We start from the raw sequence: 24,455 nt of genomic DNA on the forward strand, positions 1-24,455 counted from the left end.
GGGCAGAACCTCAGTCACAGTAAATTGATAAAAAGAATGAACAGAAAAAAAAATAGTGCTTTGGGGTTTTAGTGGTAAGCCACCAGTTTAAAAAGTTGGGTTATGAAAGTAAAGAGTCAGCAGAACAGTGCTAATCTGGCTCATAGCTAAGGAGGAATTGTGGATCTTTCCTGCCTTACCTTCTTACCCCCTCTCTACCCTGGAAATTGCAGGCAAAGATCTAGGGAAAAAATGGGGAGCAATATGTTTCAGATGTTGGATGAAAAAGAAATAATCAGAAAAGTTGAAACATGATGTTTGTCATCGTCTCAGGAAAGTGGTCACAACCTTGGAAAAGATGAGGTAGATGTTTTCAGATATTAGAAAATGAGAAGAAACAGATAACAGTGAGAAAAGAAAATTTATGAAGGTATAATCTAACTTTCTTCATTAGCACTGTAGAATAGAAATATTATTGTGTCTGGACAGGACAGTCTGGACGGAAAAAGCATCCAGCACTGATGAAGGGATGATTCAGTTAGGAAAAACAGTACAGATCATGCAGCCTTGAGACTGGAAAGAAATTTGAACTTATCAAGTCAGGACAATGAAAATAGTGAACAAGATCCTTAGCAATTAGGAGAAAGAGGTAGGAGGAAACGTGTCATAAATGTTTTTTAGGCAGGTGACAGCAACTTCAAAATCTACTATTATGTGTTAGAAACTGCCCTTAGGCTTTATTTCTTTCATTTCATCATCTTAGTGACCCTGCAAAGTAAGTATTTTCATTCCCATTTTGCAGATGGGATAATTGGGTTCAGAGATGGTGAGCTGTAAGAGATGTATATGAATTGAATCAGGGTCACATGAATGAGTAAAGAACAGAGAAAAATTTTAAAACTAAATCTGTTGTGCGGCGGTGGGTGACTCGGTTGGTTAAGAGTCTAACTCTTGATTTCAGCTCAGGTCATGATCTCAGGGTCCTGGGATGAACCCTGCATAGGGCTCCATGCTCAGCTCGGAGTCGGCTTGAGATTCTCTCTCCCTCTGCTCTGCCTTCCGCTCATGTGCATGCGTGCTCTCTAAATAAATAAATAAATAAAATACTAAAAACAAAAACAAAAACAACAACAAAAACCTAAATCTGTTGTAGCAAACCATTATTTTCCCCTGGACACACTGGGCATCCCAGGGCCCTCTCTCCTTTTACCAAGATTTGAAAAAATATATTTAAGTAGAAATGGAATGGACACACAGGTCCCTACATATCATGCGGGCATTTTTCCCCCTACAGGAATGTACTTGCCATTTCTTTCCTATATATATATATATATATATATATATATATATATATATATATATAAAGAAATGCAGATATTACATATCCTTGTAGATAAACTAAAACATATTTAAAAAAAAAACAGCCAGCAGATCACCATCTCCATCTTGCAGAAACCAAATAGCTAACGATCTAATATTATCTAAAAATCTTAGAACATATATCAAAATGTTAATACTTGTTATTTTGCGGTGGTGAATATGAGATTTTATTTTGTTAATCTTATTCCTTTTTCAGTGTTTTTCACATTTTGTACAAAGAATATATTATTTCTTTTAGCTCCTGCTAAAAGATACTCATTTATTTTGCATTCATAACCCCCCCACAATAAATATACAATTCCATTTTACATTTTATGTAACAAACAGCAATAAACATCCAGATTAAAACGTCTGTCATCTGAATTATTAGATAGTTAGCAAATGAGTTTCCCCCTCGTCCTTAATTTATAATAACTGCCCCAGGGTATTGTTTCTGTAGTTGTGCAGCCAGAGTCTGCCGGAGTCCCAGAGGATCCCCAACCCTGCTTCACAAAACAAAACAAAACAAAACACGCACAAGACCTGAGATCTCTGGATCTCAGCTGGGGTTAGGGACAGACGAGGAACACCACCCTCGATTGGCAACACATTTTGTATGGGTATTCAGAGAGGCCTTGCCCAAGATCTGTCAGGGATTTTTCAACGCCTCTCTGGACGCTCCGGTTGCCTAGTTACGAGAACCCCATCCCCGCCCCCGCCTCCACCCGGAAAGGGGAGCCCTGCCCCTTCAGCCACTCAGAGGCCCCCACCAGGGGCGGTCGCACGATGATTGGAGTAGTACATGGGCGGTGCTTGGGGCGGGCCTTCAGCGCCTGCGAGGAACGTCAGCACGTCGACGCGGGGCTTTTCTGTGGCCCGGCTCCGCTAACCCTGCTCGGCTCTGTGTATGAGCTCCTTTGGCCCTGCTGTGCCTGGGCGAGGAGGCCGTTATTGGCACGCGGGCCCCCGGCGCGGTTATCAGGGCCGGGTGCTGGGACTGACCGCCTTGACCTCCCTCCCGACTTCTCCGCCTCAGAGGTGCCTGGGAGCGGCTGCGGCCCTCCGGGGATTCGGCGGTGGCAACCAGGGGCCCATCCCCGCTCGGGGCTCGGATGGGAGGCGGCGGGAGGTGCGGCCTGGCATGTTCAGTCTGATGGCCAATTGCTGCAGCTGGTTCAAGCGGTGGCGGGAGCCCATCAGGTAAGCTGGAGCCGGCTGGCCCGATGCGGTCGTGGAGGGTAGGGACAGCTGCGCCCCGAGGGGCCGGTTGGGGGGGGCACACCTCTCCTCTGGGAAGAGTCTCAGGCCTCGGGGGATGCTTTTGCTCCCAATTTGACTTGTCCCCAGAGGAAGAGGTAGGAGGATGTAGCCTTTTTGTCTAGTTGCATTTAAGTTCTCTTCAGTGATGCTTACTGTTATCATTGAAATGGGTTCGAATTTCTTAAAAAGTTGTGGATTTTGTGTATGGAATTGGAAACTATCCGTTGTCTATATTTCCTGTGACGTTTTTGTAATGGGAGTTTTTTTTTTTTTTAATAGAGAAACATGGGATATAGTTTTCATAACATCCACACATTCCTTTCCAACACTCATTCACTCACTGTTTTGAGGACTTGGGTTTGAAATCTGGCTCCACTGCTTAATAAATTATATGACTTAACCACTTTTGGCCCCACCTTTGTCATATATTAAATGGGGGTGATAATATCTATGCCTCAGGAGTGTTGTATTAAATGAGACTAGCTGATGGAAAGTGTTTTCTTAACTGTAGCCTAGCTTTAGTTTTCATGTGGAATCTACTTAAGCCTTTAATTGAAAGAGACTGCTTCTTAACCTTTCATTTTGAAATGCTAAATGTATTAAGATTTAGCACCTGCTGCTTGATATTCACTCATTTGTTGAGAAAATACCATATGCCAGGCACTATGCTAGGCAAGAGTCAGTAAAAATGATGCTTTTTAGGCTTACCCTATAAAGAAACCTTAAGTTTGTTACTCCTTATAAATAATGTTGACTTTTTAATAGTTCTGCTTTGGAATTAGGCCAAGGGTAAATTATAACAAAGTTTTGTTTTCCTTGTGATTTGATAAAGGTGTTGTTGGGCCGAGGAATACCACAGAGATGACATGTCTTTCTCAGTATCAAGGGTTGCGTGATGTTGAAAGTCTTATTACTCATAGTGTTAACCTTCACTTGGTTATGGTTGTGTCTGCCAGATTTCTCAACATAGTGTTTTTGAGTCAAACAGATTCATGTCTGAATCCTAGGAATTTTGGCACTTTTCCCCCTGTCAAGTGTGGATAATTTTTGTCTTGCAGCATTTTTTTTTAAAGATTTTATTTATTTATTCATGAGAGACAGAGAGAGAGAGAGAGAGAGAGAAAGAGAGGCAGAGGGAGAAGCAGGCTCCCAAGGAGCAGGGAGCCTGATGTGGGACTTGATCCCAGGACTCTGGGATCATGACCTGAGCTGAAGGCAGATGCTTAACCATTTGAGCCACCCAGGCGCCCTGTCCTGCAGCATTTTGAGAGGAAAATTTATGCAAGTAATTGATGCTTTGCAGGTAGCACTCAGTAAATGATACTTATAAGATTAGGAGACAAGTGCCTATTAGTCAGTTACCCACCTCAATTCATTTTATACTTATCAGTATAGATACCTTTCCCTTCTTCCCTTTCTGTGTTTGTGGAAGAAGGGTTCATTTTTCCTTTTCAAGACTAATTATGGTGGCTCTGTTCTTTATTACATTTTTTTCCCATTTCCTGGTGAGCTTCAGGTGGTCAGCATTTTGCCAGAGGTCACAGAGAAAACTTCGGGATACAAGAATAAAGCTAAACTTTTATCCCAAAATTTATTGTTCAGTTTTATCAAAAATACAAAATCTCTTTCTCTTTTGTCTTCACAGCTTCACTTCTGTTCTTTATTTAGAATGTAAACATGCTCAAGCCTCTTTTACCTAAAAAACAACCCAAACTAAATGTTTCCTTTTGCTGCTGTAACAAATTACTATTAACTTAGTGACCTAAAACAACACAAATTTATTATCCTACAGTTCTGAGGCCAGAAGTCTAAAATGGATCAGGAGAGCCTTAGAGCCTTCTGGAGGCTCTGAGAGAGAATCTGTTTTTCTTTGCCTTTTCCAGCCAAAAAAAAAAAAAAAAAAAGAGGTTGCCTGCAGTTATTGGCTTGTGGCCCCCTTCTTCCATCTTCAAAGCCAATTATATAACATCCTTCTTCTCTGATCTTTTATCAGGACTTTAAAAAAGTCCCTTTTATAATGACTCTTGTGTTTACATCTGGTCTACCTGGGTACTCCCAAGATAAGCTCCCCATCCAAGATCCTTAACTTAATCATGTCTACAAGATTCCTTTTGCCATGTAAGGTAACATATTCACAGGTTCCGGTGATTAGGTTGTAGACATATTTGGGAAGTCATTATTCTGTGTCTACCGTAATAAACAACCCTCTGTCCCTGCAGCCACTACCTTTCCCTCTCAGCCTTCACCCCAGGCTAACAGTTGACAATGGATTACTGATACTTTCTCAACTTCATCTCCTCTCATGCATTCCCTTAACTTCCTGCATTTGAAGACTTCTGCCCAGACCCTTTAATTCAGTTTGACACTTAAGACCACTCTCTTCTTAAAATTTTCTGGTTTATTTTTCCTGAATTTAAAAATTTTTACCTTTCTGCCTTTGGCCATTTCTATCTCTATTTCCCAGTTAGCGTTTTGTCATCTCACTCTCAAGTCTTCCCCAGTGTTCTGTGTTCAACTCTCTTTTCTTCTGTATATTCCCCTTCGTGGGCAATTTCACCACATATAGTGACATATAGCCACTTAAACATTGACTCTCAAGTCCGTGTATTTGCAGCACAAAGACTCATCTACCACTTGAAGATTTACATATCCCATTCCACAAGAATCCTCAATCCCAGCACATCCAAAATTGAATTTAGATCCTCTCTCATTTCCATGCCGAATTGCTTCTGCCTTCCTTTTACCCAAGTCCAGCCGGGAGTAATCCTAGATTCCTCTTTGTGCTTTGATCTCTCAAATCATTAAGTCTTTGGTTTCTATGGGCTTAATACCACTTACAGTCTTACACTCTTTTAGCCTTTCCATACCCACTGCTCTGTTTTAAAGATTTTATTTATTTATTTGACAGAGAGAGACAAAGCAAGAGAAGAAACACAAGCAGGGGGAGTGGGAGAGGGAGAGGTCCCGCCAAGCAGGGAGCCCGAAGTGGGGCTCCATCCCAGGACCCTGGGATCATGACCTGAACTGAAGGCAGACCCTTAATGACTGAGCCACCCAGGCGGCCCCCCCCGCTCTATTTTAGATTAAATTTCCATTATTTCTCTCCCACATTTCTTTGACAGACTTTCCATTCTTCCCCTCTGATTAATTCTCTACACTGTTGTCAGTGGTCTTTTTTCCTTTTTCCTTCTGTCCAAATTCCTCATGCCAAATTTGCCGAATTTAAGTTCTCTAGTCCCTCCATTCCTCACCAAATGCTCTTCTTTTTTTGGTTGGCTGTTCCTAATCATTCCTCACTTGTCATTTGGGAGATTCTCTTTCAGAAAACTTTCTTTGAATTCCATCTAGGTTTTTTACCTTTTCATTGTAATTGCTTAGCACCCTGTATTTGTCTCTACTTACGCATGTATTGTAATGAAATGTTTATTCAACTCTTCTCACCTGTCCTCCAGGATGGCTTGTGGACAGGAGCTGTTGTTATTTAAAAATATTTAAAAGTAATGCATGTTTATTTTTATTTAAAGGTGATGAATGTTTATGTAGAACATTGAAAGCACAGTTAAGCAAAAAGTGGCATATATTAGTAACCCACAGTCTCACGCCCAAAGATTTACATTTTGGTGTAGAATCTCTTATGTAACTAAATTCTCTTTTCATTCGCTGTTTTTACTCATTACCAAATGATCTCCATGGTGAGTCCAATTAACCATCTGACACTACACAAAATTATTAAAATACTATTGACTATATTCCCTATGCTGTATATAACATCCCCATGACTCATTTATTTTATAACTGGAAGTTTGTAACTCTTAATCCCTTCACTTATTTCATCTCTCCCTGCTATAGTAACCAACAGCTTGTTTCCTATCTCTGTAAGTTTCTTTCTGTTTGGTTTGTGTGTTTATTTGTTTTTTAGATTCCATAAATAAATGAAAACATATGATACTTGTCTTTCTCTGACTTATTTCACTTAGCGTAATACCTCCTAGGCCCATCCATGTTGTAAATGGCAGGATTTCATTCTTTTTTTATTATGGCCGAGTAATATTCCATCATATGTCTATACACCACATCTTTATTCATCTATCGTGGACACTTAGGTTGCTTCCATATCTTGGCTATTGTAAATAATGCTGCAGTAAACATAGGTGTGCATGTATCTCTTCAAATTGGTATCTTTGTTTTCTTCCTATAGACACCCAGAAGTGGAATTGCTGGATTGTATGGTAGTTCTATTTTTTTTTTTAAAGATTTTATTTATTTATTTGACAGAGAGAGACACAGGGAGAGAGGGAACACAAGCAGGGGGAGTGGGAGAGGGAGAAGCAGGCTTCCCGCTGAGCAGGGAGCCCGATGTGGGGCTCCATCCCAGGACCCTGGGATCATGACCTGCAAGGCAGATGCTTAACTGACTGAGCCACCCAGGCGCCCCTGGTAGTTTTATTTTTAAGTTTTTGAGGAACCTCCATACTTCATACGTTTTCCATAGTGGAAAATTTACGTTCCCACCAACAGTGTATGGGATTTCCCTTTTCTCCACATCTGCACCAACACTTGTTATTTTTTGTCTTTTTGATAATAGCCAATCTGACCAGTGTGAGGTGATACCTTATTGTAGTTTTGATTTGTGTTTCCCTCATGATTAGTGACATTGAGCATCCTTTCGTGTGCCTGTTGGCCATCTCTATGTTTTCTTTGGAAAAACATTTGTTTGGGTCCTCTGCCGGTTTTTTAATCAGGTTATTTTTTTGAGTTGTGTCAAGTTATGTATTATCCTAAGTTTTACACATTTGGGATATTAATCCTTTATTGGATGTATGATTTGCAAATATCTTCTCTCATTCAGGAGGTTGCCTCTTTGTTTTGTTGATGGTTTCTCTAAATTTTTAAACAATAAAGAAGTAATAGAATGCTATTTTGCAGCTTTTTATTTATTTTTGCTTTAATCATAATTATCTTTTTGCATCTTTACATGTTTTTCATGAACCATCTTTTTAGGTAGAGTAGTGTGTTGTATAGATTCACCAAAGTATGTTTAATTATTCCTGTTATTAAATATTTAGAAAATTAAAAATTTTCACTATTATGAACAAGGCTTGTGTGGGCACCCTTCTATAAATATTTTGGAAATGGAATTCAAGATCAAATGATGATAAGATCAAATGAAAAAGTTTAAGGTATTTGCTATATATTGCTAAATTGCTCTTCAGAAAGGCTTTAAAAAAAAACAAAACATATCAACAATCATTGCTCCTACCAGAAGTGTATAAAAGTGCCTTTTCCTCTCTTCCCCAAGTCACCATTTGTTTTTTTCAGGTTATAGGGGGAAGTGTTGTCCACATTTAGTTTCTATTTTTTTGATTCCTATTAAAATTGTTTTTTCCTTGGACTTTCATATTTCTTCTTTTGGGAATTTCCCAATGATTTCCCTTGCTGTTTTCCTGTTGGGGCAGGTGCATTTTCTTATTGAATTTTCTAAGAGATTTTAAATGTGTATAGTGATAACCATTTCTCTGTAGTATATATTACAGATATTTTTCTTCCATTTGTTATATTTGTAAATTTTTTATGGTGTTTGAAGCATAAACATTTAATTTTTTTCAAATACACCATTCTTTTAGTGTAATACTTAGATTATATTCCATTATATGTATCCAAGATTATATTCACCTATACTTTTTTCTAGTACTTTCATATTTTAATTTTTAACATTTAAAACTATTGAAATTTATTTTGTGTATAGGGAACAGCGTTTGTCCTGGACACAGAATCCAAGCCATGGTACTCAGTATATTTGGGACCTTGTAAGTAGGTCCTCACCCTTACATATTATCATCTACATACTCTAAACTCCTATGATTTATGCCAGGTAGTGTCTAGTTGATGGAATAGTGCATTTAAAATGTGATAGAACACGCAAGAGTTGCAAGATGATTTCTAAGATTTTTAGCAAGAATAAAAGACAAGATTTTGGAAGGGGTATAATTTTACTGGGGCCTTGAAGAAATTTTGTGCTTCCTAAGCTTTCCAAGGGCATGAATTCAGAAATGGCTTACCTAAGAGAAGCAGAAAATTAATATCAAGTTAAATGAGAAAAAAATTGGCAACAAGAATGACATAATATTACAATTAGAAATAAAAACATTTACTATTATTTAAACAAAAAGAAAAATATAGTAAGTACTTATGTGCCTACTACCTAGATTTTACAAGTATTAAACTTTGGTTATCACATTTCAGTTTTTTTCTAAAGAAATAGATAACAAATCTTTGAAGCTCCTTGCTCCCTATTCATCTCCTACCATCCCTTCCTAGAGGTAACCACTAGCTGGAAGTAGTTTCTTGCCCGTCTGTGTTTTTTGATGTCAGAATTCAGCTTATCAAAACTTTACTTGAAATTTATTAGTAAATTGTTGTTCACTGTGGCCAACTGTAAAAGAGACTCAGATGTTACTTAAGCGTTGTGGATTAATGCTTTCTGTACATCTCTGTGGTGTCTGATAAAAGCCTACCATGATAGGGTATATCATCTTTGCTATGAATTTTTTCAGTGGGGAAACATTTAGTACCTCAATAGCCATCATTTTGGTTTAAATAAATACAACTGTAAATCCTAGACCGTTTATAGAAACTGCTGAGTTTTTAATTTGTTAATTAAGCTGTACACACAGATTAGTGAGGATTATCTGATGTGCTGTATGCAGAACTGGAATGGTTTACATTTCTTTTTAAACGCCTGGGGCTTCTTGTTTATTCTTATTAGGTTTAGAATTTTAGGATAAAAAGGGACCTAGAGACATTCTGATTCTACCCCTTTATATTTTAGAAATAAACAAATGGACACTAAAAATTTGACTTCAGAGCTAGCATATGACCCCAAGTTTGGTCCTCTTTCTATTTATTAATGGTCCATAAATTTAGATAGTGATTTTGATGTAATATTATCCTGCGTTCCGCAATCTGAATTAAAATGTCAGAAAATAGCGCACTTGTACAATAAAATCACACCATAATTTTTTTTTGGTAAATTTTTTATTATATTGATTTTTTTTTTTTTGTGGTAGGTTTTTTCTTTCTCTCACACATTTATTATAAAATAGTGTTCCCAAGTCTTTTTTTCCTACATATGTTTATGTTACTTTTTCAATTTAGAACCTGCTTTATGTAGTTCTAAATATTCTAGAACTTAAAATGTGTTAAGTTTTTTTAGTGTTTTGGTGAAATTGTGTGTGTGGGTTTTTTTTAAGATTTTATTTTATTTATCTGAGACAGAGAGAGAACGTGAGTGTGGGGAGAGGGTCAGAGAGAGAGGAAGAGCAAGAAGCAGACTCCGCACTGATCAGAGAGACCGATGCAGGGCTCGATCCCAGGACTCTTGGATCATGAACTGAGCCAAAGGCAGCTGCTTAACCAACTGAGCCACCCAGTCGCCCCCAAAATAGTTTATTTTTGACTTGCAAAATATTTTTGAAGTTAGAAATAGTTTTTATGTAATTATCTCATTTGAAGTATTGTCTCCTTAGTTGACAGGTCAGGAAGTTTAGAATTGTAGATGTTCAAATGATTGTAATAATGTCACTCAAAAAAGATTGACAAATCAAATATTTTCTAAGTTCAAAACTCCAGTATTATGTTGCTTATATTTCTGATATATCAAATTGTATATCTGTTATATAAAAAGAGACTCTGAGATCAAATATATAAAACAAGCTTTTGACTCTCTTAATCCCTACTTTTAATTTTTTTAATTATTTTAAAAAATATTTCTCACTGTTAATTATTACCTTGAAACCTTGAGCACATAAACTTTTTCAGAAAACTTCAGCCAGTTTGATGTAAGTAGATAATTTTTTTTAAAGATTTTTTTTATTTGTCAGAGAGAGAGAGAGAGATCACAAGCAGGGAGAGTGGCAGGCAGAGCAGCTGAGCAGGGAGCCTGATGAGGGACTCCATTCCAGGATCCTGGAATCATGACCTGAGCTGAAGGCAGATGCTTAATGGACTGAGCCACCCAGGCATCCCAGAAGATAGATACTTTTAATTACATTTTCTAAGATTGAACTCTTGCTTTTATGTGAAGATTTATGTAAATTAAATCCATTGTAGTAGTTTATCAACTGAAAATTATATATTTTAATTTTACTTAATATTTACTCAGCAAATGGGGGAGTCGGAAAATATATTATGCTGTTTCATTCAGTAAAGATGCTTAATGTGTGTCTGGCGCATTTGATGCTAGGGCTACAGAGTTGATTGACAAGTTCTAGTAGAGGACGCTGTATGAGCAGTTGCATGAGAAAGTTAATGTCTGTTTGCTGTGGTAGCATGGATGGTCAGGAAGGACAGAAAGGATGAGGGTAGCACCTGCACTAGTAGGCCTGCTGGAGGAGAGTGGCAGAGGAGGAGGCTACAGAGTTTGGACTTGATTTTGTTTAAGGATTTTATTTTATTTTATTTATTTTATTTATTTTTAAAGATTTTATTTATTTGAGAGGGAGAGAATGAGGGATAGAGAGCACGAGAGGGAAGAGGGTCAGAGGGGGAAGCAGACTCCCCGCTGAGCAGGGAGCCCGATGCGGGACTCGATCCCGGGACTCCAGGATCATGACCTGAGCCAAAAGCAGTCGCTTAACCAACTGAGCCACCCAGGCGCCCTTGTTTAAGGATTTTAAGCAGAAAAATGCCTTAGTTAGATTTTCATCAATATCATGGTTAGGTTTTATTAACAGCATGCTATTCATGACCTTAGTTAGTGTACATGTTATTAGGTAATCTACTTTCTATTAGGTCCATGAACTAAGTTATGATTGTGATACTGTGTAAAATACCACAATACCTTCAAGATACTCTGATGCAGATGAGCCATACTGGGGTGCCTGGGTGGCTCAGTCGGTTAAGGGTCTGCCTTCAGCTCAGGTCATGATCCCAGGGTCCTGGGATCGAGTCCCACGTCAGGCTCCTTGCTCAGCAGGGAGCCTGCTTCTCTGTCTGCTGCCCGCCTTCTTGTGCTCTCTCTCTCTCTCTCTCTCTCTCTCTCTCTGACACAAATAAACAAATAAAATCTTAAAAAAAAAAAAAAAGAAAATGAGCCATAGTACTTGGCTATCAGATGTGTATCTGTGTGCATATATATAAATGTGAGTAAATTTTAGGCTAAACAAAATGGTCCAAATTACCCTTTAAGATAATAATGATTATTACTATTTTTACAAGCCATTGTATTTAAACTTGCCATGGAAACTGCTGTTGACTTTTTATGAGCACGTAGGGATGGGTAACTTGTACCCGCTCTGCTTGCAGGGACAGTATGAATATAAATGGTAGGGTAAAGTAGCTTTGAATTATTAAGACATACTGTATAAATTCAAGGCATTGGTTATTGCAGGGTTTGGGAAAAGATGAGAGCATTTACTACTGAGTTACTTAATTTGGGACAATTACGAAAAAGATACTTTTATTTTACGAAACTTTGCAGTATTTGATATTGTTTATCTCATAACCCTTCTGGAAACTATTCCCAATGCTGCCATTTCTTTAGTCTCCTCATTTCTTTCTGACTACAGTTTTAAGGGTTTCTTCAAAGGTTCTCAGGGTTCCATGCCACCCTCGCCCCGGGCTCTTCTCCCTCCTGCACCCTCCCTGGGATCTTTCATCTGTTCTCATAGTTTTAATTACCAGGTGTATGTCTCATAAACCTAGCACAGATCTCTCCTTCAGCTTCAGACTTCAGTGTGAGATGAGTGAGCACTCTCAACATGTGTAAAACTGCACCCATTCATTCCCTTCTGTAATCTGGTCCCTGCCTCTTTCTGTGGTCTCATCTCATGGACTCCCTGTTTTGAGTCTTATGCTGTAATAAGAATAGCTATTGGTTGAGCACTTATTTTGTGCCACAGGCATTGAGCACTTTACTTGCATTGTCATATTTCATTTAACCACATTCCTATGGGAGGGATGTTATTATTAACTCATTTTACTGATAAAATTCTGAGAAGTTAAATAACATGGCCCAGGTCATATAACTTGGAAGTGGCAAATCTGGGACTTGAATACAGGTCTAATACCAAGGTTGTGGCAATCTATCAGATTTGTTATTAGTACAAACATACTGTACATCTTAAAATACCACGAAGTCCTTTTCATCTCAGCCTTTCTAGTTTGATATATAATTAATGACTCAGGGATAACTGTGGTAAGAGTGAAGTGATCACTTTCAACTTCTGGGAAGGTCACATTGTTAACTATTTGTTGATACTAGTTCCTAAGGTAGCAGTATATCAAGTTTCCTTTAGACTCAGTGTGTAGTCGTATTGCGTCATGATTATGTGTGATTCTAACAAGCGTGTTCTCCTTTTGTTTAAGGCTGCTCTAAGGTGTACTCTTAACCCCTGGCTTTAGCAACTCTACATCCTGCCAGTTCTCCTCACCTCCTTGGTGTGGTATCTTCTCAGGCAGTGTTCTTAGTTGGAATCTCTTCATCCTCCTACCTTCCATTTTCATCTTCCCCTTGTTTGGCAAACTTTTCCACTTTAACAGCTTAGCTGAAGCATTGCCTTGTCTAGGAAGCTTCCCTGACCTTCTGTATCTTTAGGCTGGATAAAGTCCTCTTGCTCTGTATTACTTTAATATCTTGTATTTATAGATGAGCATATTTAACTGTCATAGTGTCACAATGTACTAATATTCGTTCTTATATTTATTATTATTGTCTCCTGCCACTATCATGTAAGTTTAGTAAGGGAAGAATTTCTGTACCTGTTGTTTTTTGTTGTACTAATATTTGTTTATGTTTTAGTCACTCTCGTTACAAGATGAGTACTCTGAGATAGAAAACCATGTCTCAGGCATGTTTGTGTCCATAATGCCTACTGTCTGACCAAATGACTTGTGTTTTTTTTTTTTTTTGCTAGTATCAACTTTTCTAGACACTATAAACCTAACCACACTGTATATATATATATATTTTTAATAGAAGGGCTAATGTATTTGATCAGTAATCATAAGGTTAAAAGACAGTGTCTTCCATCCTTCTTTTGTCATAGGCACAGCCAGCTGTTCCCAATCAGTGATGATTTACCATATTTTAAACAGCTGTAATGACATGTACATTTTAACATGTGTTAGATTGTACATCTTCATTTTTTAAAGGGTTGCATAGAATTTTGAGTGTTAGGTGAATGTTAACCTTTTAAACCCATTCTGGGGACCCCTGGGTGGCTCAGTCATTAAGCATCTGCCTTCGGCTCAGGTCAAGATCCCAGGGTTCTGGGATCGAGCCCAGCGTCGGAGTGTCGGGCTCCCTGCTCTGTGGGAAGCCTGCTTCTCCCTCTCCCACTCCCCCTGCTTGTGTTCCCTCTCCAGCTGTCTCTCTGTCAAATAAAATCTTTAGAAAAAAAATAAAATAAACCCATTCTGTTCTGAAAGTATAAATTTAATGTTTTGTTATCAGACATTGCAGTAATTCATGCTGTGATTTTCATTTGTACTGCTAATGTTATGTTTATTCATTAAGACTTTACCTCAAATATTTAAAGTCATGTTTTCAAGTATATGGCGTAATGATATAAAAAATTAACTACTTTCAAGAGTAGTCACAGTAAAAAAGAAATCCAGAGAGATTATTTTGTGTCCCTCTCAGCATAATTACAATTTTCCAATGTGTTATTTTCATGTTTGAAGGACTTTTTTTGTTTGAACTTAATAGTCTATTAAAAAAGGAAAACTTTTAAGGTAAAAGCTAATACCCTTGGTAGCAAGCTTTAAGAGCAATGTTTCAAAATGTTTAAGAGCAATTATTTGGAAGATTTTTTCAGCTGAAATCTTGGCAAGAATGGAGAGAAAACGTAAGATGCAGTCTATGTAATTGAGAATGAGGGGCCATTTTCCTGGAAAACGTATATTTGAGATTTTCCACTCTGGCTCATAAGGCATGAGAAATCATCAGTTCCGTGATGTGCCTAGGAACTGCTGACCTAGTTGCAGTTAGTCTTCCTTGACTTCTAGAATAGGTATGGTTGCCTACCATCTCTCCCTGCAGCTGCCTGTGCTTTTCCATGACAACAGTCACCACACATACTTACCTAAAACCTGTTTTCTTGCTCTAAGGTGTAGGAGGGCTAGGGATTGTGGAATGTTTGTTGCTGCTGTATAAAAGGTGTTTAATAAATATTTATAGAGTAAATGATGCAAATAAGCATAATGTGGGCATTTTGTTCCCTAATAGTAATTGTTTTGATTCATCGTCATGTTTGAAGCATGGTAGATCTTGAAATACATTATACATTTTTCAAAGGGCAATTGAATTAGTTTTAATATTATTTTAATCTAATTGTATATCTAGTAACTTGAGTTACCTAAAATATTATATAAATGCTACATTATCCATTTCTTTTGGATAGACATTTACTATACTTTGCCTAAGAAATTATTTTGTATTTAAATCTTTTTTTTAAAGATTTTATTTATTTATTTGAAAGAGAGAGAGAGCACAGCAGGGGGAGCAGCAGAGGGAGAGGGAGAAGCAGGCTTCCTGCTGAGCATGGAGCAGGGAGCCCAATGCGGGGCTCTATCCCAGGACCCTGAGATCATGACCTGAGCTGAAGGCAGATGCTTAACTAACTGAGCCAACCCAGGCGCCCCATAATTTGTATTTAAATCTTATTTGATATTTGGTAGTTATAAATTCTTCAAACAAAATAATAAAGTTATACTCCAGAATATTGCACTGCTTTCTCAAGAAATAAACTCATATTTTTCACAGTTGATAATGCAGGTGTAATTTCTACATGAATAGAGGTATCCAGAACTCACATACTACCTCAGCTCCTTAAATTCGTAATCTGTCATGGTTCTCTTTGGCATTCCCACTGACCCCCCACTGGATGACTAGGGATGGGGTATGGGGATGCTGCTAATTGTGGCTTACTTTATTCTTGCACTGATTCAAGCTTAGATATACTTCCAATTATTCCCCATGGTGGGTATAGACAGTTGAAACTTTTAGAAGACTGTGGCTCCTGGATAACAAAAGAAATTAATATGGAGAGTAAATTAACTTCATTCACAAAAGCCAAAGTCCTCACCTACAAGGCCCTCCATGATCTGGCCTCTGATGTGTTTCTGACTCCCTGTTCTTCCCTGCTCCATTCTCACTGGGTTTTACCACATTGGCTTGCATGCTGATATTAGAACATTCCTGCATGCCCCCGTGTTAGTGCCTTTGCCCTAGATATTCTCTTGACCCAGATATTTGCATGACTAACTCCCTCCTTCAACCCTCCTTCAAGGCCTTGCTCCGATTTTACCTTCTCAGTGAGGACTGCCCATATCACCTATATAAAACTGCCCATATCACCTACATAAAACTGCAGCCCACCTACATAAAACTACATAAAAAAATCCCCACTCCTGCCTCCCTTTACCCTGCTTTATTCTATATTTTTTAATAGTATGTAACCACCTTCCAACATAGTTATAATGTACTTAGTTCTTATATTTATTATTATTGTCTCCTGCCACTAACATGTAAGTTTAGTAAGGGAAGAATTTCTGTATCTGTTTTTGTTTGTTTTCTTGTTGTTGTAGTTATTTTAATAAACAGGTATATCTTGGGACACCTGGGTGGCTCAGTCAGTTAAGCGTCTGCCTTTGGCTCAGGTCATGATCCTGAGGTCCTGGTATCGAGTCCCACATTGGGCTCCTTGCTCAGTGGGAAACCTACTTCTCCCTCTTCCACTCCCCCTGCTTGTGCTCTCTTTCTGACAAATAAATAAAAAATCTTAAAAAACAAACAAACAGGTGTATCTCAAATACCTAGAACACTGGTGTCTAGTGTACAGAAGATGGTCAGTAACTATTTGTTTAATAGATGACCAATTTGGCTTTTGCAAGACCAAGTTTGTACTTCTTCAGCGTTATGACCCATAACCTGACTGCCTTACACCTTCAACTCTGTCCTTTCTTTTTGTTATATGGATCCTTTGAATACATGTAGAATAAAACAAAAACAAACAGATCCAAGAGAGTCAGGGCTAGAGAGATGAAAGAACACCCCTTCTTAACATCTAAGTTCTATTTTTTTGTGTTTTTTTTTTAACCCTTTTTGGGATGATTGTTAGTGAAGAATGACTTGGCAGAAGCCCTGACTGTATCCCATAAGAATGTGGCCCTGTGGCTTTAACATGACAGCCGTGTTATGCTGTGGCTTTCTTGCTATATTCCCAAATCTGTGGTGTTAATGGATGGTCTTACCTGTTATATTGTGTGATGGCTCAACCTGAACCAGAAATGAGCTCTAGTGGTGGACTGTATTGCCAAGATAATAGGACCATTATAATAGATTTGTTTCTTTTTACCTATCCCCGGTTTAAGAAGTCTCTAGGAGTTAAGTGATTTAGGTTCTGGTTCTGACTTTGTAAGCAACTCATTATCTTACAACTCTGGGCTTATGTTTCTTCGACTGTAAAATTGAACTAGATTTTTTTTTCCTGATTCAAGTTTAGCTATATCATCAAAAACATTTTAAGCTTTACAATTGTAGGAACCCTATTTCAAAATACACTTAAGTTAATAATCATGTTATTATACTGTGTTTAAGATTTATACTTGGTAAGGTGCTGCATATCTAAAAACAGAGGTGAGCACACCAGTAGTGCCTAGAACCTAGCAATAATTGTTTTCTTATGTATTTCACAAGAAAACAGATTTGTGATGATCCTTAGAATTCAATTAACTAGAAAATTGAGTCTTTAGCCATGATAAGTAACTTATGTGTTAGAATCCTTCTTTCTTCCTTCTTTCTCTTTCTCTTAGTCTTTCTCTACCTTTTGCACAATCTCCTCTACAATTTTCTTTTTTGCTTATAGAACAGAAGGATGACACTTTAAAGGTATTTCTCAAGAATTTTGCTTTTGGAATCTATTCTATTCATTTTTGAACTGCCTGGGGTCTAGCAGATTGTCTTATACATAGTAGAAGCTCCTTAAATGTTGCTTGAATGAATGAATTTACTTTTATTTTTTCCTCAATATTGAATTAATTCAGAAAGTGATTTTTAAATTTTTATTATTTTAAGAAAGGTGACTCTTGTGATGGTGGGACTTGATAATGCTGGTAAAACAGCAACGGCAAAGGGAATCCAAGGAGGTAAGTGGAAAATATTTATTATTAAATTATTCTGAATTACTAATGTGTGTAAATTGCTTTGTTACATGTTTATTTGGTATAGATAGTATACACTCCATTACTTTAAATTCTTAGTATACTTGTGGCTAATATGGTGAATAGACTCTAGCTTAAGAGTACCAGCCAGTTAACATGTTTCAGATTTGAATAAGTGCAGAGATGCAGAGTATCCTTGAGGTCTTTGATCGGATTAAAGGGATCACATTTGTCTTCTCAGCACAGGAGGGAAAAAGCAAAAAAAGGACATGCCCTGCCTTGAATGATACCCATCTTCCACTTACATTCTCTTGGCCAGAATTTAGTCACAAGGCTATGCCTAAACGAAAGAGAGGTAGAAATATAGTTAGCCAGCACAACTGTCTTTATATGTCTTGATTTTTTTTTCAATATTTTTTTTCAACATGATTCACCTTGATTTTTATAGTTATGTTAAAATTAGGGCCTCTTTTTTTTAAGATTTTGTTTATTCATTTGAGACAGAGAGAGAGAGAGCACATGAGCAGGGGGAGAGGCAGAGGGAGAGGGAGAAGCAGGCTCCCCGCCGAGTCAGGAGCCCGATGTGGGACTCAATCCCAGGACCCCGGGACCACGACCCGAGCAGAAGGCAGACGCTCAACCATTTGAGCCACCCAGGTGCTCCCAGGGCCTCTTTTTTATCAAAGGGTTTTATGTCATTTATATTGCATCTCATTGAATGTATTTATTTAGTGTTAATTTAATGCTATGTACTACAAAATAGAAGCAACTGTGCTGGTGAGTTTGTTGTATACCCAGAAGATGTGGCCAAGCATCTTAAAGGTATGAATTGGGAAAAAACTTAACATATATTTGTTGCTGAAAAAGGATGTTGTAACAAGATATACATATCAAATAGTCAGGGGGCTTTTATTTATGGAGGCTTGTGAAAGAAAATTAACACCTTGCAAAACTTGCTGTTTTGTCACCTCATATTCTACTATGTAACATTAGATGTAAATTATGTATTTTGGTCTTTGGATTCTTATGAAGTCCTTTTGTACATACCCTTCATGCTATGTCCTAGGTTATATCCTCACAGAGCACTCATCATCATCTAAACCAGGGGTGGCAAACTTCTGTTGTAAAGAGCCAGATATTAAATATTTTAAACTTTGAGGGTCATGAGGTCTCTTTCCCAACTCTACAACCCTGACATAGTTCAAAAGCAGCCGAGACAATATATAAACAAATGAGCATGGCCGTGTTCCAATGAAATTTTGTTTGGGACACTAAAATTTGATGTGTTATATTGTCTTTTTGATATTTTTGTAATTATTTAAAAATATAAAACGCAATTATAGCTTGGGGGCCATATAAAAATAGGTAGTGAGCCAGACTTGGCCTGCACACCGTGACTCCTCATTTAAACATCTTCTTCCATTTCTTCAGTCTTACATTCAGGGGAGCATAATCTAAGAATCAGACCATCTAATCTATTGTGTGTACTTAGAACATCCTCTATCCATTAGGCTCTTTCTCTTCTGATTTTCACCTCCATATATCCATCAGTTTATTTTTCTGAGTTTAGAAAATACTCAAGGTGTTACATCATGAACAGAAAGTTAAAGCTGTCTTCAACTTTAAGCTTCCCTCTGGTTCTGTTTTTGTTCTTCATCTTGTTTATTTATTCTTTAGCCTACTCTAGTGACAGATTTCTTACCTTTTTTCTTTTTTAAGAATTCCAGTTAGATAGAACTAGATGAAGTTTTCCAGTGGACTTTTTTCATGCCTTTGTATTTGTTTATGCTATTCCCACTTGTCTTACTAGAGAGAATATCTGCTTATCTTTAAAGCAGAGTATCTATATATCTCTAAAGATGGATTTTTGTTATATAGTCTCATTCTTCATGAAGTCTTTTCCACCTCCTGCTACCCTTAGCCATTACCACCACCATCAGTAGACTTGACTACTTCCTCTGCTTTGGCCTATACTTACTTATACCTACTTGTATCACTACTTAAATTACTCCTTCATTCATGTATCTCTTTCACCTTTCCAGACCATAAATTCCCAAAGTTTTACTCATTTTGGTGTCCCAGTTCAGCCATGCCTTAGGTGTAATAGGCAACCTTCTTCCAACATTTCTGCCATGGCTTCCACTCTTCAGCTTATTTCTGGGTTGTCTCTGTTTTTCTTTTCTTTTTCCTTTCCTTTCCTTTCCTCTTTCCTCTTTCCTCTTTCCTCTTTCGAGATATATGTGCTTCTTTTCTAACTGCAGTGTCTAAATCCACACCCTCAGTGTCTTTCATCTAGAATGTGATAGCTTCCTAATCAAAGTACTTTCGTTACCTTGACCTTTGCTTCTTTCAATCAACTTCTCTTCTTTATGGCTATCAAAGTGATTGTATTAGTTGGATATAGGTTCAGTTGTCCTAACAGAGACCTGAAATAACAGTGGCTTAACAAAATAGAATTTTATTTCTCATAATAGTGCACACTAAAGTAGCGTAGGTGTAGCATAACAGCCCCATGGTGGTAGAGATTCAAGTTCCTTCTCCTATTTTTTTGCCATTTATAGTGTTCTCCCTTGCCTATCTAGTCCAAGGTGGCTCAGTACTGTGCATTTCAGCTAGAAGGAAGAAGTAAAGGGGAAGAGAGGCCATTTTATTTTCTTTTAAGGGCATGAACTAGAAGCTGCTGTATCAGTTCAATTTAGTGACATTGACTAGAACCGGTGGTATTCTGGAGCTGGCTCCTACTTGCTCTCTTGGCTCATATCAGCTATCTAGAGCCAGTTAGGTATATCTCTTCCCAACTGTGTTTTCTGGTACCTCACACTAGTTTGAAATTGGCCATAGTGGGAGTATTTATACCATGGAAAATGGCAAACACTGCATATCGAAGTACCCCCAAAGTGGTTAAACATTTAATGCTACAACACAAGCTCATTATCTAGAGTGTGCTCTAATAGCCATCCCTAGCTGCCACAGAGACTGGGGATTGTAGTCTTTATCCTAAATAGGTATGTGCTCAGCTAAAAAAATCCAGGATTTTCTGACTATCCAGTGTGTTTCCTAATAGTTTCTAAGAAATGATTGTTATTTGGGTGGCAGAAGTTTTCTTTGTGTAAATTGATCCCTAGCTTTGTTGGATATTAACATATCTTCACTATGTTATAGTTATTTGTTTATGTTTCCACTTTTCTCCTCTACATAAGATTTCTGTAAGATCAGAAGATGGATCTTATTATTGTGTATCTAGGACATTGCACAGTGCTTAGCATACAATAGATTCTCAATAAATAGTTATTGATTATATATTTTCACTTTATCTTGGGCTTTCTAGAGATTGTCTTAACACATATACTTTACTGAAATCCTCAGGATTGGGGACCATTTGTCTTTGTACCCCTAGTTCTTGTATGATGCCTGATCTATAATAGGCCCTCAATAAATGGCTACTAGCATGAACAGATGGATAAATATATGGAAGATGGATGTAAGGACAGTAGCTTCAGCTGTCATGGCAGTCTGGTGTTATAATATTGAGCCACTATATACTTTGGGCTAAGTATTAAGGATACAAAGTAGGTCCCAGATAGTGGGAAGGGACAGGCTATTGTGAAGACCAGCAAGCAAGAAGACAGAATATTATGATAGAGCGTGTGGGTGATACTGGAAGTAGAAAGAAATCATCAGGAAGGATTTATAGGGAAGTTGTATCCAGAACATTTAGTCTTCAGTCTTGAAACACATAATCATGAGTAGGATGCAGAGGAAAGGCTAGAGAATTCAGGGAGGAAAGGTGTTTAATGTCTTGACCTAGATTTGAATCCTTGCTCTGCCTACCGTGTAACCTTGGACAAATTACCTAATCTGAATTGGTTTCCTGGGAATGTTGCCATCATTTTATCTGTGCTTACATTGCTCTCCTGCTCGGAATGTTCTTCTCCCTTCTTTATTATAATTATGTAGTTTTTTAATACTTCATTTTTCTTTCATGGTCTTTCTGAAGCCTTTGTATTCCATAACTTGTGCCTCCCTTCTCTTTATTGTTTTCCTCTTGAATGCCCTTGGTCTTGGTTTGGGCTGCTGTACCAGTATCTTAATTTAAACAAGTTCTGGAGGCTGGAAGTGTGAAGTCGGGGTGCCAGTATAGTTGGGTTCTTGATGAGGGCCCTCTTCCTGATTTATAGACAACCAACTTCTTGCTGTGTCCTCATGTGGTGCAGAGACAGAAAACAAGCTCTCTGTGTCTTCTTCTAAGTATACTAACCCTCATGACCTCACCCAAAGCTAATTACCTCCCAAAGGCTTCACCTCCAAACACCATCTCACTGGGGATTAGGGTTTCAACATATGAGTTTTGCAGGGGGAGGGAAGCACATGGACACAGGACACAGGCATGCGATCCTCACGCTATCCTCTCCAGACTTTTTTCAAAGAAATATCAGTTCTTGTATTATTTCCATTAATAGTATCTGTCTATATGGAACTATTTGTTCTTGGAGGACAGCAACCCTATCTTATTCATCTTCATATCCTAATGCCTAATGAAGTCCTGTACCGAAGTAGGTGTCTGTACGTGTTAGTTTCCTTATCCCTACGCCAGCATTGTTGATTTATTTTCACTGATAATTTCCTGGGAGTACCTCTCAAATCATGCTCAAAGATGGCTGCTTATTTTCACTAAGGAAACCAGTTTTGGTCTGGACTAGATCCATATTTTTAAATGTCTAGTGTAATCCTGTTTTGGGAGTATCATTCTGCTTATATTGCTTCTAAACTTTTTTCTCCTAGATAATAAAGGTCTTAGAAAAATAGGACTTGTAATGTCTCTTTGAACTCTCTAGGGAACTGTTTAAACTGCACTAAAGTACTTGCTGCCAGGGAGTAGTACCTTGCAAGTCTGTTTCCCAGTCACCCCTAAGCCTAGCAGCAAATGCCTTTCAAACTTACCTCTGTAGTAGCAAATGTTTTGCTGAATGTGGAAATGATAAGACCATCTACACCAGTGTTATTCAGTAGAGCTTTCTGCAATGATAGGAATGTTCTATATGGGCTAGTAGTAGGATGGGCCACTAGCCAATGTGGCTTTGAGCACTTTTAAATGTAGATAGTACAGCTGAAGAACTGAAATTTAATTTTAACTGATTTTAATTTAAAAAGCCTCATGTAGTTTGGGGCCATTGTATTGCCCATGCGGGTGTAAACAAAGTCCATTGGAGTCCTGTTAGTTGTGGATTCTGGTGATGAAGAGAAAATGAGACAAATGTGAAGTTTTAACTCTTCTTCATTGCCATCAAGTCACTAGGTTCTGTTAGTCTTTCATGAGTTCTCTCTTCCCATTCTTTCTTCTTTGTTTTCATATCTGTCTGAAAAGTGGCCATCACTCTCATTTCTAGCCAGTTCTAGAGACTTTGCAAAGTTGTTTCTTAATAAAGCACTTTAGTCACCTTAATTATATTACTGGTCTGCTGAAATACCTTCCATGGCTCCCAGTTCTCTCCAGAACTCTCTTCAGTCTGCATTCACAATCTTAAGGGTTTGCTCCAACTATGATGTTCAACTTGTTTGTACTTCCCTGCCTTTGCTATTTCTTCTGTTACTTAGATCACTCTTACCTGTAGCTTGAAGGCCTGAAGTCTCAGCTCCCAATTCAAGTCTTTCTTGAACCTTAGTTATCTTTTTAATCTTATTGTTATTACCATTCCTTGGCAGTTATGTACACCCTGTACCTACTTTGTGTTGTCATATCCTTAAGTACAGAAAATTTCAATTTTAAATTTATGAGAACATCCAAAACATGTTCCTGTAGAAATAATGAAATCTACTCTATATTTGCAAGCTGCCTTGAGAAGTTTCTTTATTCCAATTATAGCTTTAATTCAGTAATTAAAAAAGCACAGTCTACTCCTCATAGCTTCTCCCATTTTTTGGTTCTTCTCAACTATTCTCTAAATACTCAGTTTTTCTTTATAACTTCACAGAGGTTGTAATGGTCCCTGGGGATGGCTGTGGTGTTGAAGGGTTAAAATTTTTATTATTTGTAACTTGGAGAGTCAATAGCCTTAAAGGCAAGAGTTCATTCATTTATTCATTCTACAGATATTTATTAAGTACCTGTTATGGGGTAGACATTATTCTAGGAGCTGGGGTTATATCAATATAAAACAAATAAACAAAAAACAGAAATTTTTATCTGCATGGAGCATAAATTCTAGTTGGATATTTTATATCTGCCCTTCCCCCAAACCAGTATACTTAGATATAAAGCTTAGTGTGTAAGCAAGTAATAAACATTCCATTTAGTACTAAATTATGATGATAAACACTTTATGTCATTTAAGTTGTGAAGTTAGATATATGTTATTAATTTAAAGCCTAATGGGTTTTTTTGTATCATTTGAAACAGAGTATCCTGAAGATGTAGCTCCTACTGTTGGCTTTTCCAAAATTGACCTTAGGCAAGGAAAGTTTGAAGTCACCATCTTTGACTTGGGAGGTGGAAAAAGAATTCGGGGAATCTGGAAGAATTACTATGCTGAGTCCTATGGGGTAATATTTGTTGTGGATTCCAGTGATGAAGAGAGAATGGAAGAGACAAAAGAGACAATGTCGGAAGTGCTAAGACATCCTAGGATATCGGGAAAGCCTATACTGGTGTAAGTAACGTTGGTGTCATGGTAAACGCAGAAGCAGTGGCATTAGCC

The 24,455-nt window shown here is 37.7% G+C and overlaps 1 protein-coding gene across 2 annotated transcripts in view; it reads left to right on the forward strand.

Moving 5' to 3' along the window:
- Positions 1-2,220: 2,220 nt before the first annotated feature.
- ARL13B (ARF like GTPase 13B) overlaps positions 2,221-24,455 on the forward strand; it is a 68,104-nt gene continuing 45,869 nt past the window's right edge. For both annotated transcript variants that reach the window (XM_028113795.2, XM_088024251.1), the window contains exons 1-3: positions 2,221-2,538; positions 17,675-17,745; positions 24,158-24,407. In XM_028113795.2, the coding sequence (XP_027969596.1) occupies positions 2,246-2,538; positions 17,675-17,745; positions 24,158-24,407 (614 nt within the window). In that variant the 5' untranslated portion in view covers positions 2,221-2,245. The remainder of the gene's footprint in view (positions 2,539-17,674; positions 17,746-24,157; positions 24,408-24,455) is intronic.

Source organism: Eumetopias jubatus, unplaced genomic scaffold (genome assembly GCF_037043125.1).
Source record: "Eumetopias jubatus isolate StellerSeaLion01/CBP00866 unplaced genomic scaffold, mEumJub1_p1.0 scaffold_1, whole genome shotgun sequence".
Classification (NCBI taxonomy): domain Eukaryota; kingdom Metazoa; phylum Chordata; class Mammalia; order Carnivora; family Otariidae; genus Eumetopias; species Eumetopias jubatus.